The sequence below is a fragment of the Anser anser genome (assembly GCF_964211835.1).
Source record: "Anser anser genome assembly, chromosome: 3".
Lineage (NCBI taxonomy): Eukaryota > Metazoa > Chordata > Aves > Anseriformes > Anatidae > Anser > Anser anser.
The window spans coordinates 75,280,616-75,300,790 of record NC_139722.1 but is presented as its reverse complement, the minus strand read 5'-3'; the positions used below and the strand labels follow the sequence as shown (position 1 = coordinate 75,300,790).

The window sequence follows — 20,175 nt, the reverse complement described above, 5'->3', positions numbered from 1 at the left end:
GACAGAGGAGGTTTCCTAAGAGACTCTTTTGCCGTCTCAGGTTTATTACTCAGAGCTGATATGTAAAACCATGAGATTATAAGCATATGATTTTAAGCGTTGCATTCCTTAGATAGGGTTTATCAGGTTATTTATATATTAATTATGTCTTTCTAAGCTAACCACGGTTGCTTTAAGGGATGCAATATGTTCCAAGGTCTGTTTCTTCCGAACTGGAGATGATCTGTTGAAATCAGTAGAGAAACTAATTTATGCTTATGTGAGGGTTGGCTGTAAATATGTAAGCAAGACATTCAACAATAGGTTGAGGTATAATGTCATAATTGTCTTCTGCAACATAAATCAGTGACTTCTTTGCTTTCTACTAGTTTTTTTGATAATCAGTACATCCAGTCTTTTTCAATGTGATCTTTCTTCTTACTGTCATCAAAATGCAGTATTCATGCTATGACTATGAACTTGATCCGGATTCTCATAAGGTTTCTTACTGCATACTATCAGGAGAAATGACATGAACTTGAATAACTTATTCTGACAGTAACTGCTGTAGAGCACCTTCTGCACATGTGGATATGTAGTTGTTTATTTTGATGCTTTTACCAGGAGCTTCAGAACATCTGTGGCTGTGATCCCCTTAATTTCAAGCGACTACAGGCTGCTGAGGAGGCTTTTGAAGATATATGCAACAGTTCTCTGATATTTGGTGATATTCTCAAGGAAATTAAAGTAAGAATTATTCCAAAGATTTAGCACAACATAAGATGAATGTACCTGATCAGGTGGGAAGAGCAGTCAGCTTTTGGGAAAGATTTGTAAGTTCTTTTCTAGGTTTTCCCCTAATTTACTGTGTGAGTTGCACAGACAAAAAACATTTGGCTACAACTTGAACAGTTTGAAAAAGACATTATTAAAAACAAAACAAACAAAGCCCCAACTTTCACTAACTTTTTTTTTTTTTCTGAAACTCTAGCCCTAATTCTAAAGTCCATAAAATATTTTGGAAAAAAATCTAGCTGTAACCTACAGGTGAATTAGCTTTCTACCTCTCACTCATGACAGTTACATGTGAGGAGTGATAATTCTCACCTGATGTATATTAATGACTTTCCTATTTTTTCCTAGTTTTTTGATTTTTCACTGTGCTGAAGGATGAGGCTTGAAGCCTTTTCTGTGGGAATCAAATCTGTTTCTCTTTTTGGGCACTCAAGACAGTAATTTGCCTGTGAAACAGAAATAAAATATTCAGGATAAAAATGAAGTTACACTCTGATTCTCTACACTGTAATGTGTTGCTAATGACAATAAATTCTACATCAACTTTCTCAGTAAGAACCGAGGAGAAAAACGTAATTCGTCTATATTTATTGACAAAAAATTACGCACTGAAATCCAGCAGTTATAGGTGAGGGAAAGATAGGTATTACGAGCAAGAAATCCTTGAGGAAGAGGAGCTAGCTGGGTAATTGAATTGTACTGGGAATAACACTGGCAAATACCAACTCTGTGTTTTAAATAAAACCATATGTGGCAGCACAAGTAATCTCCTCATGCCAGCACAAAAGTTAGGATTTTTCTGGAACCAAAGAGAAACAAGACTATAATCTCTGGACTGTGTTAAACATTTTCTGATGTTCTTTCCTCTCAATTTGTTCAGAGTGAGTATGAGCTGTACATAATGATGGTTCTGGACTCTCTGCCTATAGCACAATACAAGGTAGTATTTGGTTGTCAGTCTTTGCTCCTAATTACTCCATAAGGCCTAAGGACTATGTTTTTGAAAATAGGCGTCTTCAGATTCACATACAGTTGTGAATTTTTCTTTGGGTATGCTACAGAGAAACGAAGTATTTGAAATCAGACATGGGCACTTTCTGGACTTACCTTTGACATGGGAGATCTAGTGCCTTTGCTTCAGTACTTACAGTTTCTGTAGGAGCAACCCTTAGGGATAATAACTGAGAGAGTAGCTGCTGCAGAATAAGCAGAGAATTGGCTGAATAGCCTTTGCTGGATTTCTGAAGTATCAGACCTATTGTCCTTGTATCAAACTTATTACTTATTTGCATGTGTCCCCCACTGCTAATAATAGATAAAGAGGCTGGCCTGAGCACTATTTTGGTGGTCCCTGAAAAGAATAAGTGGCTTCACTCTCAACCCTAGAACAGGCACATTCAACCTTGTGAAAAGTTGCTTTTCCTCTGTGTCCAAACCTTTAGGGCTATGGTACATAGGCAGGTTACAGACAGACAGCTGTTGAAGGCACATAGAGTGAGGAGGCCTCAGGTAAATGTCTTCTCTGTTCTTTGTAGAGGTGGCCAAATTTGAATTTCTGCTGGGAGACATGCGATGAATGTGGCAGAGGGATGTGTGGTTATTACAATCCAATGTTCTCTTCAGTGGCTCCATGTCAGGTTTACTGCAGAAGTGATGCTGTACAGGGGGTGACGTTGGCTTCAGGCTGCCAGGAGTAGGGTTGTGCACCCCCCTTTCCTCCTAACTCCCTTGTCAGTATCGTCTCATCTCTGGAAAAAGGAAAAGGCACCAGGAAAGGTGTGCTCCACCACAGAAGAAGAGCACAGAGGAGGTGTCAGACCCTGACACTGGGTGCTACCAGCCCTGACTGTCCCTGCTGAGCCTTCCCAGGGTCTCCTCCCACCCTGCCTGTGGCCAGGACCCCATTTTAGCCTAGCTTGGACCTGTGATCCCTGCTCCCTTCTCTTGCATTCTTCCTCTTTAACTTTCCCTACTCTAAAACTAGCCCCTTTCTGCCCTGCTAGCTTTTTAGGCTGGTGTTCTCCATTGACCCTGAGTAGACCATTTGGATTTGCTCTGAGGATTTCACCTAAGTTATCCACTCTCTTTGGTGTTGAGCCTGGGAGCTTCTCTGTGATATTGACAGTCTGTTGAAATGAAAATGAAAGTTAATGATGAATGCAGCACAGCTTACAGCATAAACATTTCATCTAGCATAAGTGACGTGCCACTCAATGGCAAAGCACCTGAAAGGATTGTTGGAAAATTAGGGGTTTGCATGGGTCTGAGTCTTCATATTGGCTGGTTGAGACATGCAAAGGAAAAAGAAATTGTCTGTATAATTGTCCATATTCCTTTTTTTTTATTAATAATCTGTTACAAGCCTTTAATCTAGTTACAAATGGAAAGAGACTCTTTGGCCAACTCTAAAACCTGCCATAGTTTTTTCGTTCATGCCTGGCCATGTTAGCTGTTAGTCTCATGAGTATCTCATTCAGAAATTTTCATCAGAATTTATTTTTACTAAAAATGTAATTTTAAAAATGGTACCAGAACCTGCGTGTTTAGCAAAGGAAGTAATGCTGCTACATGACTTGACATATTACTCTTGTTTATTCATTCTTACAGGCTCTAAAGTCTCAGGTCAAAGGGATGGAAACAATGTCCTCAGGGGCTTCAGAAATGCAGTCTGTCAGGAAATACCTGCAGGTTCTAATGAAAAAAAGTTAGTACTGCCCTGGAAAGAAGCAAAGAGTAAGTGTGTTACAAATGCTTTCTACCCCTCTGGTAGCAACTACCTAAACGAGCTAAAACAGCAACAAATAAACAGAGTTCTAGAAGTTTTCAGAAACTTCAAAAGATTAGACCCTGTGGATGGCTTACTCTAGGCAAATATCTTTCTGCTTTCTTAATATATATTTTTGATATTTTTTTTTTTGTACCAGTCACACTGGGGGGACATAGTTTAGCCTCGAAGCTAAGGCTCTGAAGCCCAAAGTGTTTCCCTTTTTGCCATTCCTGACTGATGCCATTCAAGGAGCTAATGTCATCACAGAGAAGTCTCCTGACCACATGGGCAGCAGCCTGCATCATGAGATTTCAGACTTGTGACTTCTGCTGGAACCCGACTTTGTTCCTTATAATGGAAGCAACAAAGCATGCGCTTTGTTGATTGCCTGTGTCCTGTCCTCTAAAACAAGACTTGGTTTGACTAGCTAATTCTCAGACCTTCTCAGGCACTCTGCCATCATTGGACTGGCCCCGTGTTTCCATGACTCTGTTACATGATGCTGATGTTATACATTAAAGCTTCTAAATCTCCTTTCTCCTGCTCCAAACTCTGATCTAGCTTGCTGCCCTCAGTGTTGGAATTTATGGCTGGTTAATCCCAGAGCTCTAGTCTTTAAGCTTGAAAACTATCCTGCAGGAGATCTTGCCTACCAGCTTTCCCCTTGTTTCCCCCTTCACTATCTTTCAACAGCTTGAAGAATTCAGAAATCACTCTTTCACTAAACTGGTGGTTGCCTGACTTATCCATCCCTTTTTCTTGTAAACATTTTTCTAACTAGACTAGATGACTTAAGAGGTCTTTAAGTCATTGCAGTTGTTGTTTCCATAATATTTGGTGTGTACACATTAGTGTTACATTGTGCTTTCAAAATGTAGTTTGGATGATTCTGCATTTGAGATAAAGTGTGAAAGAGGCTCATGTTCCCTAGTTTCTACTATTCTAAACAGGAGGATAATAGTGGTCCAGCACTCTACACATGTACACTTCTCTGTACAGAGAGAATGCATTATTACCTAGTACTGTGGGATAAAGTCAAACTGGCATGAAGTTAAGATGGGTCAGGGCATAGTATGGAATATTTATAGATCATGCATATATAAATTTTGTCTAGGCTACAGAGATTGATTTTTGTGCAAGGTCTTATAAGTATTTAAAGGTAAGGGGGAAAATACGACGTTTGTCTTCTGCCAAAGGGCTGAAAGAGAATAATGATAAACATCCTAGAATGATCTAGTGGAGTTCTTGAGAGATTTGACAGCTCTGGGTAAATAAATAAATAAATACCCTAGAAGACCTTTCAATTCTGGATAGTAATCTGTTACCACAGAAATTTAGAATCTTGCTATATTGTAATGATAAAATTCAAGCTTTGCAGGAAAATTAACAATCAAAATCTGAAATATTTGCATGCATTAATTGCTACTGGGAGCCTAAGACCAAATTTTTCTTACAACAGACCATGTGGGAAGGGAAACTTGAAGGGTGGGCAGAAGAAAAGACTTTCATACAAGACTGATGTCTTTTGTTTTGTAAATAACATTGGTTAGTAGATATTAGAATATCTGATAGGATTTTGGAGATCTGATAAGGAGAGGGGAAGTAAGAATATTAAAGTATATACAGAACTAAACTGTCCACTTACGTTATTGTGCTGCCCATCTATGTGTGTAGGTAATGTGTAATTGCTTCAGTATTTTCATACAGTGAGCAAGAAGTTTCCTCTCCTATGAAAAGAAGCTGCAGTTTTAATGAAGCAGAGGGAGATTGTTTAAATCCCGAGGGGCCCAAAAGCGAACATAGTGCTCAATGTGAGGTCACACCAGTGCCAAGTACAGAGGGACAATCACTTCCTTAGTTCTGCTGACCACACTATTTCTGCTTCAGGCCAGAATGCCATTGGCCTTCTTGGTCACCTGGGCACACTGTTGGCTCATGTTCAGCTGGCTGTTGACCAGCAACTCCAGGTCCTTTTCTGCCAGACAGCTTTCCAGGCACTCTTCCCCAAGCCTAATACCACTGCTTGGGGTTGTTAGAAACCAAGTGCAGCACCCAGCCTTTGGCCTTGTTGAAGGTCATGCAATTAGATGTGGCCCATTAATCCAGCCTATCCAGTTCCATCTTCCTACCCTCAGGAAGATCAAAATTCTCACTCAATTTGATGTTGTCTGCAATCTAACTGAGGGTGCACTCAATCCCCTCATCAGTGCTGTTGATAAAGATGTTAAACAAAACTGGCCCAGTACTGAGGCCTGGGGAACACCATGTGACTGGTGGCCAACCAGATTTAACTCCATTCACGATGACCCTTTGGTCCTGACCATCCAGACAGGTTTTAACCCAGTGAACAGAACATCTGTCAAAGCCATGAGCAGCCAGATTCTCCTGGAGAAGACTGTGGAAAACAGTATCAAATGCCTTGCCAAGTCCAAGTAAACAGCATCCACAGCCTTTTCCTCATCCATTAAGTGGGTTATCTTGTCATAGAAGGAGATCAGGTTTATCAGGAAGGACCTGCCTTTCATAAACCCATGCTGAATGGGTTGGATCAGCTGGTTGTCCTGTACGTGCCATGTGATGGCACTTGGGATGGTCTGCTCCATGACCTTCCCTGGCACTGAAGGCAGACTGACAGACCTGTAATTTCCTGGATCATCCTTACTGCCCTCATATTTGCCAAACTCCAGTCAATTGGGGCCTCCACAGTTAGCCAGAACTGCTGGTAAATTATTGAAAGTGGCTTGGCATGCAATTTCACTAGCCATAGGTATAATAACGTTCCTTACATGTAAGAACTATGTGCTCACATATTTTGTAAAGGATCTTGAAAATGTATTTGTGAATCTCTTGTTCCTTTTTGTTCTATTCTAGATTGAAGAATGAATTAGAGATGGTGCTATGGATAAGCCAGACTTCAGAGGATAAAACAGGTAAGGGATAGGACAGTTCTGAGTAAAGTATAGATGAAATATGGTGCAAATTGTGGCTCTAAGGTGTTCTAAATGGCTGGAAAAAAATATCCTCAGCTGTTGAGATTGTTCCTGTTAGTATGATCAAAATGTGCTGACATCTAATGAAGTTAGTCATGTGACATCTTTCTTACATTTCTTTCACTCCTGGCCTTATTTATAACTGCAAGATGTCAATGGGAGACTTTCTAGCACTGAAGGAACCTAGGGAACTGCCAAGTCATCTCTGAGTCTGTGACTGATTCTGTCGCTGTTAGAGTCACAACATTGTCCAGTCTCTTTTGGATACTTGCAGAGTACTATGTTTCAGTAACAGAAATGAAGTTTACAGTCTGTTTATGTGCTGCCTGAGAAAGCAGCGTCTTTTGATAAGGCTTTCGATCAGTGGAATCTGGATCAGGATCTTTGAATTAGCCATAGTAAGATAAAATACGTAAATCTGGACAGTTGTGGAAGGGTGAAGAGAAAGCTAATGGATGATGAACTGGGAAATCCTGCAAAATTCCATTAGGATAGAGTACAGTATAACTACTCAGACTACAGTGTACCTTTATTGTATGCCTTTATTGAAAAAAGTACTCAAAGTATAGTTTTGTTCTAGAGTATGAGAACATGCCAATTTGCAAATTATAAGGTGGTAAAAAAGGAAATAGCTGTTAAAGTAGTGATATGAAATGTCTTCTGCATTTCCTTTTGAGGGAAGAGAAAGATATAAATACTCTTTATGCTCAGTGTCTGTGTGCCACTGTCCTGCTCCAGGCTGTGGGCAGTTGTTCACCTCACCATGTGCAGCTCCTATCACTGGCATCTAACTCACTTTTACAAACACGCTGTAAGTAGGAACAATGATTGAACAATCAAATCAGCTTCTGCTTGCTTTGCTTGCTTGCTCTTGTTTTTCCTTCCCTCAGCATTTAAATGGTCCAAATTCCTCCCTAGTATAACTGTCTTCACATCAGTGAATGGGTTTCTTGATGCAGCTTCCCCGAATGTTTGTTTCTACAGCATGCTACAGGTTTTGAATTTCAGAGCTTTGCAGACAACCACTAAAAATAAATAAATAAAGCAGTCATTGGCTCTAGATCTCCTGCAGGACTAATAAATAAAACAATCAGAACTCTCTACGCCAATGCTTTTCTGAGGAATAGTTTTGCATAAAATGATATAAAGACATTTAAACAGTGGGTAAAGGTTTCTCCCCTTCTTCTCCCTACCAGGTACTAATTTCAAAAGTACTTAATCAGTTAACATCATACTTCCCCTCCCCACCTTCCTTAATTGCACATTGAGGAATCAAAACCAGCCAAGTCAGAAGGATGTAAATGTTGCTGTTCTTCTTTTTAAGTTACAGCTGTATCTAGAAGCCCCAGCCATGAAACTGGGGCCTGAATGTGTCATAAGTGCAGGCACTTCAGGGAACAAGGCTCTGAAAATACTATTTTCTTTTTTTGGTTTGGGAGGTGGGATACTAAGCAATCAAAAAAAGTATTCACTCAAAGTTAACTTGCAATGAGAATTTTATGATTTTTCCAGACTAAAAAATGGGGATTTTTTTTTAATTGAATAAAACATTTTCCTAAACTTTTCTAAATAAAAAGGCATTATTTGATTCTCTCAATGTAGCATTTCTGTAAAGTCCTTCCAGGTCCAGTAGCCATCTTGATCCACAGGAAGGATATTCTGTCTCTCACTTTCACTGGCTCACATGAAAGGGAAGGACTTTTTGAGAAGCTAGCAGCTGTTAGCCTCCAGGATGGGGGGAGGTAGGAAGTACAGCAGGGTATGGTACTTTTCCCACACAAGTCAGTGCATCGCTTAAGTCAGGCTTACACTCTCTTCTTCCACCCTGTCTCGCTTTCCATCAAAGCTGTCAGCTCTTGCTGAACCTATTGATTGCATACAGATACTGCGCTGCAGACCAGAGGGAGGCAGGGGGAGCTGGCTGCCTATTGACAGGCTGCTCAGAGAGCAGGAAATGTAGGTGTTCTGGGATCAAAACAGGCAGTTTTTAATCGTTAAAACATCCTCATTACCCAACACAGTGGCGTAGTCCTGAAGTAGATAGACAGCATGGCACAAAACTGTTAGATTTCAAACATGCCTAATGTGAACTATGGTGGACTTCAAAAGCCCCTGCCAGTCTCAGGGTAGGCCTTGAGTCACCAGGATTTTCTTGATCTGCTCACTGCACCAGTCAGACAAGCCAGGCCACACCATTAGGAAGTCTCATACAGTGGAGAGATGAGTTGTTCTTCTTCCCCTTCCAGTTCCCTTTGCCAGTGCATTCCCTTCCTCCTTTGTTCTTCTCTCCACCTACTCTGCAACTGCAGAGCCTTGGAGGTATAACCACACACCCTGACACCTTTCCTGGCTGCCCCATTTATTTGTATTAGACCAGACCCTTGGAGTGAAGGAAGCTATTAGTTTGTGCCTGCAGACTCCCTCATTCCCTAGATGTATAGCGAGGAGCCAGGTGGCTGGTAATGCAGCTGTAATGCAGCTCCCACCGCAGCAGAACAGACACCGGAGGGCTGCAGATGAGCTCACTGATAAGCTATGAAAAGCTGAAAAGTGCTTTGAGTTGAGTGAGACCCTGGCTAGGCAGGACCATGAGCTGGCTGTGTCGGATCTTGTAGGATCACATTTTTACTTGTTTTAGTGAGGTGAATGGATGTGGTGGCAGTGAAGTCGGCCTGTAAAATACTGAAGTGTGTTTTCTGAACTCCTAAGGGAGTACAGCATGTTTATTCTGCTCCTTATATGCTGTTATCAGTTTGCCATGCTGGTGTGGGAAGCAGGAATTTTCTCCTTGGTTATGTTCTCATTGTATGCAGAGTTTGACCATATTTTTGCATGAAGTGCTAAAGGGCCTTGGTTGGGATGACAGTGAAAGGTGAGTGGCCTAGCTCATGTGCCAGTGTTCAGACATTTGCAGGTGGAAATTAAGTGTGGGTACAGTGGGTGTGAGCATCAGCTGAGCTAGGGCAATGTCGTGGGTGCTCCTGTCCTGTACTGTTTGGCTTGGTTAACTCCATCTTGTTCTTGGGTATGCTTGCTGAAAGCGCTATGGATGCAGCCTTAGATGTCAGGTAACTTCCACTCCCAGCTCTGTCCTTTTAACTACGTCTTTGTGTGTGTCTGTTTTTATACTTCCAGAAACCTGCAGACGACAGGAGACAAAGGGAGCACAAAAACCTCTTTCTGTTTCTGAACAGCATGAATCTATGAGGTGTAAAATTCTCAGTAAATGGGAGGAAATGAAAATGCTAGAGACCAAGAAGAAAGAAACAATGGTTTATGCTGGGATAACAGATATTATGGAAAACACCCTTAAAGAAATAGAGGCAAGAAATCACTTCTTCTAAACCTTTCCTAGTATCGTTTCTTGAGAAATACTGTTATCTAGGTACTACAACAATGGAAACTTTAGAACTGAGATTGGCACTCAGCACTCTTCATTTTCTTCTCTAGGAACGTAGTATGTTCTTAGAGCACAGGAGCACCTGGATAAGGTGCTCTGTGATCACCACGGTGTCCAGACTCTGCCCCTGAAATAGGAGGATTGTAATTTTATCCCAACTGTGGCAGATGATGGTCTACAGACACAGAGGTTTTTTCTGCATTTATATTGCAACTTTGGGCATTTGTAACCAAATATACATTAAATAACTAGATTATCGTTAGTTGTTACCTCTTGTATTTCTTGGCCTGGAGAGTGGTAATAACTAGGTCTAACTATGTCTATCAATGGGATGCTTCCAGGTGGGATCTTTTAGGAATCCCAAGTTGGCTAACTCATCTATGCTTGAACGAAATTCTGAAATACCTGGTAACTTCAATGGGGCAAAGATAGGACAGTTCTGATTATCTTTGAAATCTGATTTCTAGATGCTCAAATAACTGAATGTGACTGCAAATTATTCACAGGGGTATCTTAATGACCATATCTGTGAACACATTCCAAACACAGGCAGGAGGCCAGGTTTAATTCTAGACTGAAGAAGAGGTTTATGATGTATCATTGATATCAAATAACTGATTGTTAATAAAAGTACAAATACTAGTGTGAATATTTGTTACAGAATAGTGTTATTGCTTTTTTTTGGGGGGGCGGGGGGGGAGGGGGAATTCACTAGGCTCTGTTGTTACTCCTTGAGCTGTCATTGTGATTGGTGTTGTACAAAGCAAACAGTGGGAGACAGGCTTGTATTGAAAACTGTGCAATCCAATCCAATGTACAGAATTTGCAGTAATTTATGTGCTAAAATTTGCATACTGAGAGTGGCTTGTGTGAGGACCACTTAAACTATAAAAGTTAAATGCTTACAAATTTCTGCAGGATTAACAGATTCAGTGTTAAAAGCAGTATACCTTTTGTAATGGCAGTTGTGTAGTTAGAAATAGCACGTGATCTCACTAAAACCACTTTTAACCTGTCCTTGTCACTGGTTATGCTAATAAGTGTTCCAGCTGTGTGAAGTAAGGAGGTAATTTCATGTAGCTAAATAGATGCTAAAAGTACAGTCCACATGAGCAGGGAATAATGTGTCACTTTTAATGGTGGGCAAACAGCAAAATGTTTACATAGATCTTAGGTTTTGATAAGCATTTAAAAGGTCAAACATCTCTTCTAAATTTCTGTCCCCTGAAGCAGAGTTATTACCTGTTGATAGAACATCAAATTGATTAATTAATTGTATAGAGAGTAGAGCCAAGCTGCCAGAAAATCACAGGAAAGCTGAGAAAAACACATAACCAAAATTGCCCCAAGTCTGTATTTCTGTCTTTACAAGTTCAGGTATAGATACAGCTGTTGTGTTCTTGTACCATACCTGACTGCCTTTAAATTGAATTGATATATTGAAACTCATTGTTTTTCCTGTAAATTTTTTCAAATAGCCTTTTGCACTACTACCTTAGAGTACAAGACAGAAGTCTGTCACTTGTTTCGAAAATATTTATAAGGCCTCCAGCACCAAAACCTGGGGGGAAGAGGTGAACTCTTGATTAATTTAGACAATTTTCCTTGCTATCAAGCTATTAGAACAATGAATAGAAGCAATGAATCTTCACAACTTTTTTTTTTTTTTTTTTTCCTGGCAAACAAGAGCTCATATGCTCTCTGTGCCTTCAGAAATTTAAGATTGTATACCCTGTAAGATACCCTCCCAAAACATAATAACAAATGTGTATATGAAATCTGGTCCTCTAAAGACGCAGCCAAGCTGAGAAGTTCTTCTCTTTGGTGTTTTTTGTTTGTTCATTTTCGTGTTTTTTTTTTTGTTTTTTTTTTTTTTTTTTAAATCTATCTAATACGAACATTCAAAAGGTATTAAATATAAATGGTTAGTTTTTAGGGTGTTGGAGGGGCTTGGGGAGCTTTCGTCGTGTTTGTAATGAAGAAGAAGAGTCAGCAGATGGCAATATTGTATAGTTTTTAGAGCAGGAGATAGTCGCAGCAGCAAGGCAGGGAAATCTTGGAGACACCATAAGTAGCCTATCTAGAAAATGGATCGGTCGCTCTAGGCCAGTGGAGAGTTTGCCCTCTAAGTATACTTTGGCTGAATGTTTGTGGAGACTTATTGAGTTTTGATTGTTTTTTGTAATAACAATTCAAAGTTTAAAATCTTTTATTTGGAAGGACAAGACCATTATCATTTAAGAAGAGCAATCTAATTAAACTAGTGCGTTTCCCTGTTATTTTAAAAAAAAACATGATTTTGTAATGCTACATAAGTACAACGTGTTCGTTCCCATACAGATTGCATTTTTCCTTTTTAAAGATACGTGGATCTGATGCATTTGGTTTTGCTACTATGTTGTGTGATAACTTAACTGATCTCTTACTGTCTTTTCAGGCTGAAACTAAGAAAATCAATGCATCAAACATGTTTCTCCAAGGCCAAATAGAAGTAAGTTATTTCCTTAGAACCCATTGTGCTTCAGGCACAGTGCAAATTAGTTTGTACATGAGTTACCTTCAGTAATTCTAATAACACATCATTGGAAAGATTCTCTTTGGCTTCAGCAGGTTCCAGGTTAGGCCTGCTATATGCTACCAGCTAGAATGTTGAAATGTACTGGATATATTTCCACTTTTTTTTTTCTTTTTATTTAATTATTGTTGTTGTTGTTATCATTTTAATTACTGTGACAAGCTATTAAGGTACTTTGATCTGAATATCTAAATCAAAGCTGCAAAAACTCTCTGCTTCCAATTGTACTGAAGGCACTGGAATGAGGTAAAAGAGCCTGTGGTAGATAACTCCAATATATGAAATCCACGGAACAGCTCAGCAAGAAGAACTTGGAAAGATTTCTGTAAAATATACGGACTAACAGATGTCTTGAGAAAAGAAAAGTGAGTAATAGCTTGAATAAAACTGTCTTTGATTCAGTTGATATTCCACTGCACACTGAAGCCTGAAGCTCTGTGTTAGTAGCCAAAAGAGCAGGCATTGTTTCAGATGTCAGTGAAATGTGAAATACAAAACTCACTACACCCAAACAGAGTTTGTTTTACCAGTTCAATCTAAGAGCCAGAAAAGGACATGTATGCTGAAAGACAAAAGTCCGCTCATTTATATAAAAGTAATTGGTTTAGCAAAAGTAATGCTATAAACACCCTTCCTTGTTTACACAGTAGGACCTGGTTTTACTGTCTGTTGGGTTTCCCTCAGGGTGTAAGAACTGGCAAGAAATGAGGCTTGATGTCAGTCTCAAAGACGTGTGTAACTTGAGATGTAGTGTTAAATTAAAACTCCTGTCACACAGGAACCACTTACTATAATTTATGTCAAAGTTAATGGAGTAAAAAGTATTGGAGTATTTTAAATGCTGATCAGATGTGTTGCCAATTAGTATCACTGCAGATTTTTTCTTATGTAATAGGATATTTTGATATTTCTCAAAAATGAATCTATTTTTTATAGGAAGTTGAAGGACATACCACAGAAATTTTAGATAAACTCAGAATCACTCAGGAAAATCAAAGGTGAGTCTGAAATGTTCAAATAGCTATGTCAGTGTGGTTATACAAAAAGTGTTAGCGTGATGGAAATGCCTGTCCTAACAACTTGTTAGACTAAAATAAGACAAATTAGTTATTAACAGCAGCTGTGCTGCATTCAGGTGTTAGTTATATAGCACACACAATAGCAGCAGGGAGACAGAAACAGAGATTATAGTTTTGACTTAGATAAGGCCCAGAGAATTAAACTGAGAAAAATTATCAATGGGAATTATGTATAGTTTTTGATTAACATCCCTGATTGATTCAGCTGTTTATTTACATATAGAACAGACACACTATGGTACTTGTTAAAGCCTTTTAAGTTTTCTGACAGTACCCTGACTATATTTTTCCGCACCTGACATGGAGGAATTCCATTTCTTGTCTCTTCTGACACTGTTCACTACTGTCAGTTTAGATAATTTTTTCGAAGTGGAATTTTTCATATTGGGAACTGGCTTGAGATTCCCAGACTTGCTTCACATCTCTCTCTTTCATCTCTCTTTTTTTTTTTTTTTGGCTATAAGGATTATGTGTCAGTCTCAAGCCAACAGAGTTAGCATGCTTTAAGAAGTTAAAGAATACAGACTTGTTTATTGATGCCACCTATTAAAAGTAAATACTAAATGTATTTGCTGCTGTGGTGCTTGCAGTATTTAGGTCTAGCCAAAGACTGTTTTTTCTTACTATGTTTTTAATGTTCCAAAGCTTGGATGAGGAGCCATTCAAGATGAAACAGCACGGAAGAGAGGCTGTCTCTACTTATTCTCCTACTGTTAATGCTATGAAATGCACAAACACAGATTAGTACAGGCTTTAACATGTGTGGGATAGCATTGGATTGATTTTGAGTTGGAAGTGTTGCTCACAGGTTTGCTTTTAAGACCTGCAATACAGTTTTACAAAAACTGAGTAAATATCAGACATAAATAAAGCTTAATATGAATTGAAAAAATAGATCCATAAAATAGTTGAAAATTCTAGATTATTGTCAGAATCTAAGGTAGTTTTTGGGAGTTGTGTCCTGACAATGTCCATAGGGATTCTTGCAGTCACAATTTATCCATGTAAGAAATCACTGCATCCAAGCAAATCGGGTAGTGGCAGGCTGTAACCTATTTATATTCTTAGTTTGATGCATGACTAATTTCTTAGGTGATATTTGCATGTGCAATGCAAATATTTTCATCTATCAGTTGGAGGCAGATGTCACAGGTTAGTGAAAGGCCTGAGCAACGCATGGAATGGCTCACTGACCTTACTGCATTTTGGATTAGCCTTTTAGTTTTTCAGACTTCAAGCAGACATTGTGGAATTGTTTCCTGTTGTTGTAACATGATGCTATGTAAGGGAGTGGTTTCTCAAACTTAGATGGCAGGTTGTATTTTGTGCCATATAACCCAGAACAATCACTGCAGATTCTTGTGTGTGTGTGAGAACAAATCTGTGAGTTGTATGCTTTAATGTAGACATATGAAACTGTTGGTAAAAAATAAAAATAAAAATCCAAATTAGTACCAATATATGCTGAAGAAAATGATCCATTGATACAGATAAGAATGATTTTATTTTGAACTTACTGCCAACATTTGGTGTTAAAGGGAATATGTTTTATTAGCTGACAAAGGCAGATTTATTTTTTACTTTTAAAATTGTATTAGAAAAGTAAAAAAAAAAATAAAAATGTTCCACAGAATTCTAAAAACTTTAGCAAAACAGAACCCTGAACTCAGATCTTACGATGTATAAATATTTCCAATTAAGTTTTAAGTTAAAAGAGAAAATAATGAATTCTAGAAGTCTATGGACTTCTAAAATTAAGGTTAAGCTTCAATTATTTTACATTTGTGGCTCTCTAATTAACATGAGAAATGCCAACATCAGATTTCACAAGGTGGTAATGAACAGACACAGTAGATTTTGTTGTTGGAGGATGGCAGTGCAAATAGCTCTCAGTTCAAGAGCTGCTACCTAATGATCTAAGACCACTAATATACGATAATTTCACAAACATGGAAAGTAACCTGCTTTATGATATAAAGTTACTGTATATTATGTTGTTAAAATTTCCTGGATGGATGCATTCATTTAGCTTAATGAGGGGAAGGGGAGGAATTGGAAAAGAACAGTAAAGCAATGTATGTGATCTGAATAAACCATGTCCCCACAAAGAGCAAGGAGAGCAGATTCCAGACAGTGGCATATTTCTGGTTTCCTACTTTAAGCTGCAAGCCTTGCTTTGCCAGAGCAGAGTACTAGAGAATCTAGAAGCTAATGGACAGCTACAGATCTTTATGCAAAATAACACGGAAGTCTGTTAGCTATTGATAGTCAAAAATCAAGGTAATTAGTAGTAGATATAGTTGACTACAAAGTTAATTAGTCACATTTTTATGATATTAATTATTAAAAGTAATCAGCCCTAGGATACTTAAAGAAGCACACTCACTAAATGTTGAAAAAATTTAACAGAAAGACTTACATTTTGCTTCCAGTAGATCTTAGGTATAAACACTTCAAAGATGTACGCTGTCTTGGGACAATTGCATAATAAGATAAAATTTTTATAAAATGGATGTCCAAAATTCTTCCCCTCTAATGTTATGAGTCATATTTCTAGAGTTGACATTATTCTCTTTCTCCAGGACAGATCAGGGAAACTAAAACATTGACAGTAGCATGTGATTCCTGAATCAAAGTCTATCTTGAGGCATAATTAAAGGAGGGAGTCTAATTAACTGAAGTCAAAACTGTATCATCCTTTGCCCTTAATGCACATAAGATAACTTAGATGACATTTAATTAGAGGCAAAGCATGGATTAATACTTATTTAATATCTACAGTAGAAGCTTCCCTTAGGTGCGAAGAGATTGTCCAGTGATTTGGGGGCAAATATTTTGCCTGTGTCTGCAGCTAAATAAATAATTTGCAGCAAACAATTTACTCAGGCTAGTTTCTACTCTTTCTGCATCAAGGATGTGATTTGTTCAGGCTTAGCAGCCAATTAAAAACACTTTTACTACTCCATTAAGAAAATAAAAATATTCAAAATACAAAAGTTTAATTTCTGTTCTCAAGTTGTAATTGGATGGATTAAGTCACATGGTTTTACTTGTTTTCCTGGTTAGATGGGATGTACCCACAGCTCTAGTGTAAATAGTGAAATTCCTTTTGGACTTAGCTTTCCATTCGCATTTGTGTTGGTCAATTGTCTCTCTCAAGACTTTGTAGAAGGTGGCTAGGAGAAAAATGAGATGAAATATGTACTTTTTAATATCAGTGAATATTTATGTGGAAAAAAACACTATATTTATTTCCAAGTTTTAATAGCACTGCTTGATCAATGTCTAAGTCAGAGTAGGAAAGGATACAGCTGGCAAGCAAGCTATGCTGTGGATATGACGACATCCACACTCAGCATGATAAAAACATGGACCAGTGCCATGAATATAAACTGTTCTTGTTTTCAACAAGGAATGCCAGATCTAGAAAAGTTTGCTCTCTTGGCCTCTATTCTTTAGAAAGGTCTAAAGGGGCACAGCACATCTTTATGTTTCAGACCTTATGCATCCAACTGAGAAGATTGGGCAGGTGTATGGTAGCTTTCTGCCTAGATCCGATCCAATCCAAACAATTTTGGTCATCTGGGGTAGCATGATTTTAGGAATAATGAACCGTTCTCCCTATGGATATGAGTCTCTCTCTCTGTATAAGCAACTGCAGGTATCTGAAGTTATGTGAGATAGGGCTTAGTTCCTTTTGTATGGCTTATAATGGGAAGATTCCCCAATGCTGTCTGTACTTTCGTCAAAGTGTTGGCTGTCACTGATTTAGATCTTGCTTTTATGAGTCCAGAGGAGGGCTACAAAGATGACCAGAGGGCTTGAGCACCTCTCATATGACGAAAGGCTGTGAGAGCTAGGGATGTTCAGCCTGGAGAATAGAAGGCTCTGGGGAGACCTCTTTGCAGCCTTTCAGTACCTAAAGGGGTCTTATAAAAAGGATGGAGAAGGACTCTTTACTCGGGTACATAATGATAGGACAAGGGGGAATGGTCTTAAACTAAAATAGGATGGATTTAGATTAGATATTAGGAGGAAATTCTTCACTGTAAGGGTAGTGAGGCACTGGAACAGGTTGCTCAGAGAAGTTGTGGGTGCCTCATCCCTGGAGGTGTTTGATGGGGCATTGGCCAACCTGATCTAGTGGGTGGCATTCCTGCCCATGGCAGGGACATTGGGGTTTGATGATCTTTAAGGTCCTTTTCAACGCAAGCCATTCGATGATTCTACTCAGTGATTTTGTTGTTTATATGCCATATATTTTTAGGAAGTTATGGGAACTGATACAGAAATTCTTGTTACCTGAAGATGAAGACAGAGTTTCTGAAAATCCAGAAGAGTAATGAAGTAAAGGAAGATAAATACTCTCCCCTTCAAAAGGACTCTTAACATCCTGAAGTTGTTCAAGTGGAACCCAGGCATGAAAAATGTACTGTTGGACCTTAGAATACAATATTAAAACACAACTTCAAAACTGGGAACATGATTCCATTTTTGCATACGTTATTGTTGATTGCTATACTGTCTGCATAACAAGATATTTCCATATACCGTTTTAAGGAAACGTCTAGTGCTAATAATGGTTTAATTAACTAGCTGTGTTTTTCTGTGAAGTTTTCACTAGACACTTCCCTCATCCTGTCATAAATTCTCTACTTAGAGGAACTAATTCTAGAGGAATACCAGGTATTAAACTCCCAGGACAAAACTCACAGCCGGAAGTTATTTAAGTAAACTGAAGTTGCATCTTCTAAATAAGACATGAATACTAATCTTGAACCAGGCCTTGAACTATGGTGACATGTACTGGAACATGAGCATCAGTTCTGTCAGCCTTTTCAGGATCTTCAAATTTTGGCTTTCATTTTACGAAATCTGACTATGGCTGCAGAAATTTTGTGAAAGCACAAGTCAGGTTCAGATCAAGTAGGCACCTGCCTGATTTCACAGAAAGTCTGAGAAAACAAGTCAAAGAAAAGAAATAGTCCTTTTCTATTGGAAGGGAAGTTATGAATACCAGTAATTCAACTTATGTTATGAGGATTGTTCTGTTTATCTTTATGAATGAATGTGAAGAAAAAGTAGGAAGGAAAAAGATTATACCAAATTTTTTTTATTTGTATCCATGCTAAAGAAACATCTTTAGGCCCATGCAGGATCAACCTGGGGAAAATGGATTTTTTTTTATTATTATTAATTTAAAAAAAAATCAAAGAGAAAGGGGTCATGAGAACATTCACACTTAGCAGCAAGCAAGACAAATCCAGACACACTCGTGACAAGACTCATAGACTGTACATCCCAGTTCAACCAAGGTACCTGTCTACTGCTGGCAACCTATGAGAAGACTTTTTAAATGAACAGCACCAACAAAAAACAAGAACAAGCTAAAACCAACAACAAAACCAACAACCAAATTCACCATTCCACCACCACCATGACCACCCAAAAAAAAAAAAAAAAAAAAAAAGAAAAACCACCCCCAACACAGGGGTCTTGGTATTTCTTCAAGCTTTTTCTTATTTGAGAAAATTTAATGGCTATTTCAATTACTTTTTGCCTTTTTTTTTTTAATAAGGTGGTTTCATCAAATTTAATGAGTAGGTTGTCACTGTAGTAGGTGACTTTGCAAGGTGTCAGGTTGGAGAAGTTACTTCTTAGAGCTGACTTATTTTTTTTTTTTAACCTTTCTTTAGGTGCAGATCCATAAAACTCTGTAGCTGCCAGAAAAAAAAATAAATATTTTGCTTCCTTCTGTCTCAAGCTGCTAAGACTAGATACACATGAAGTCCAAATTCTGTAGTAGTCACATTGTACTCCTATGGGATATGCTGCTGAGGCATTACTGTCCCTGTCTTTAACACATGGACATCTCAGAGAAGGATTCCAGCTTGTCCTAGGAGTTGTATTTCAAAATATGCTATTTATTCCTGTATTTATTTTTGACATGTAGACCCTTTAGTCTGTTCCCTGAGGAAGAGCACAAGAAAAGGAATGGTTAGGAGAATATCCCCCCCTAGCATTTTCTCCCACCTTTTAGTGAACTACTTTTGTTTGAATCTGCACTCTTTTGCCGTCCATGTTAAAGAGCAACTAAACAAGCCATGATGAAAAAGGAATAGAGAAAGATAGTATTATTATCTTCACAACTTGCCGCCTAAGATTTCAGTTGACTGTGGAAACCTGCCATGGAATGACATTGTTACCAAGAAGTGCTAGAAGGATAGAAATTTCTACAGGTAACAAGAGTAGTCAGAATTATAACAATTCCTGTTTAAAACAGAAAGAAAGTTGGAAGTAAGCCAGAATCCCTCAGTAATATCTAATCTGTGGAGTAGGAAGGGGACTTCATGTAGCAACATATGGTGCTGCTCACTGCTGGAGACAGAATTCTGTGGAAAATGCTTCCTGAATTTGGGTCCCTGGTGCCAATTCCCATGTCCTTATTTTAGAGATGGAAAATTGGGAGCAGCTGTGATTACCCAGGAATATACTTTAGGATGGTAAAGTAAAACACAGTAACCACAAAACCCAAATTCCGTATTTAATCTCTTTTTCTCTCTCTCCCTGTGGTTTGGAGCCTATCTGAT

General features: G+C 38.5%; 1 protein-coding gene across 1 annotated transcript in view; it reads left to right on the top strand.

The window, feature by feature from the left end:
- LOC310897397 (uncharacterized protein C6orf118) overlaps nucleotides 1-19,592 on the top strand; it is a 35,448-nt gene extending 15,856 nt beyond the window's left edge. Inside the window, 9 exon segments of the mRNA XM_083831015.1 lie at nucleotides 604-726; nucleotides 1,655-1,714; nucleotides 3,382-3,507; nucleotides 6,413-6,471; nucleotides 9,667-9,854; nucleotides 12,369-12,422; nucleotides 12,740-12,871; nucleotides 13,443-13,504; nucleotides 17,853-19,592. Coding sequence (XP_083687141.1) covers nucleotides 604-726; nucleotides 1,655-1,714; nucleotides 3,382-3,483 — 285 coding nt within the window. The 3' untranslated portion in view covers nucleotides 3,484-3,507; nucleotides 6,413-6,471; nucleotides 9,667-9,854; ... (2 more) ...; nucleotides 13,443-13,504; nucleotides 17,853-19,592.
- Nucleotides 19,593-20,175: the final 583 nt, after the last annotated feature.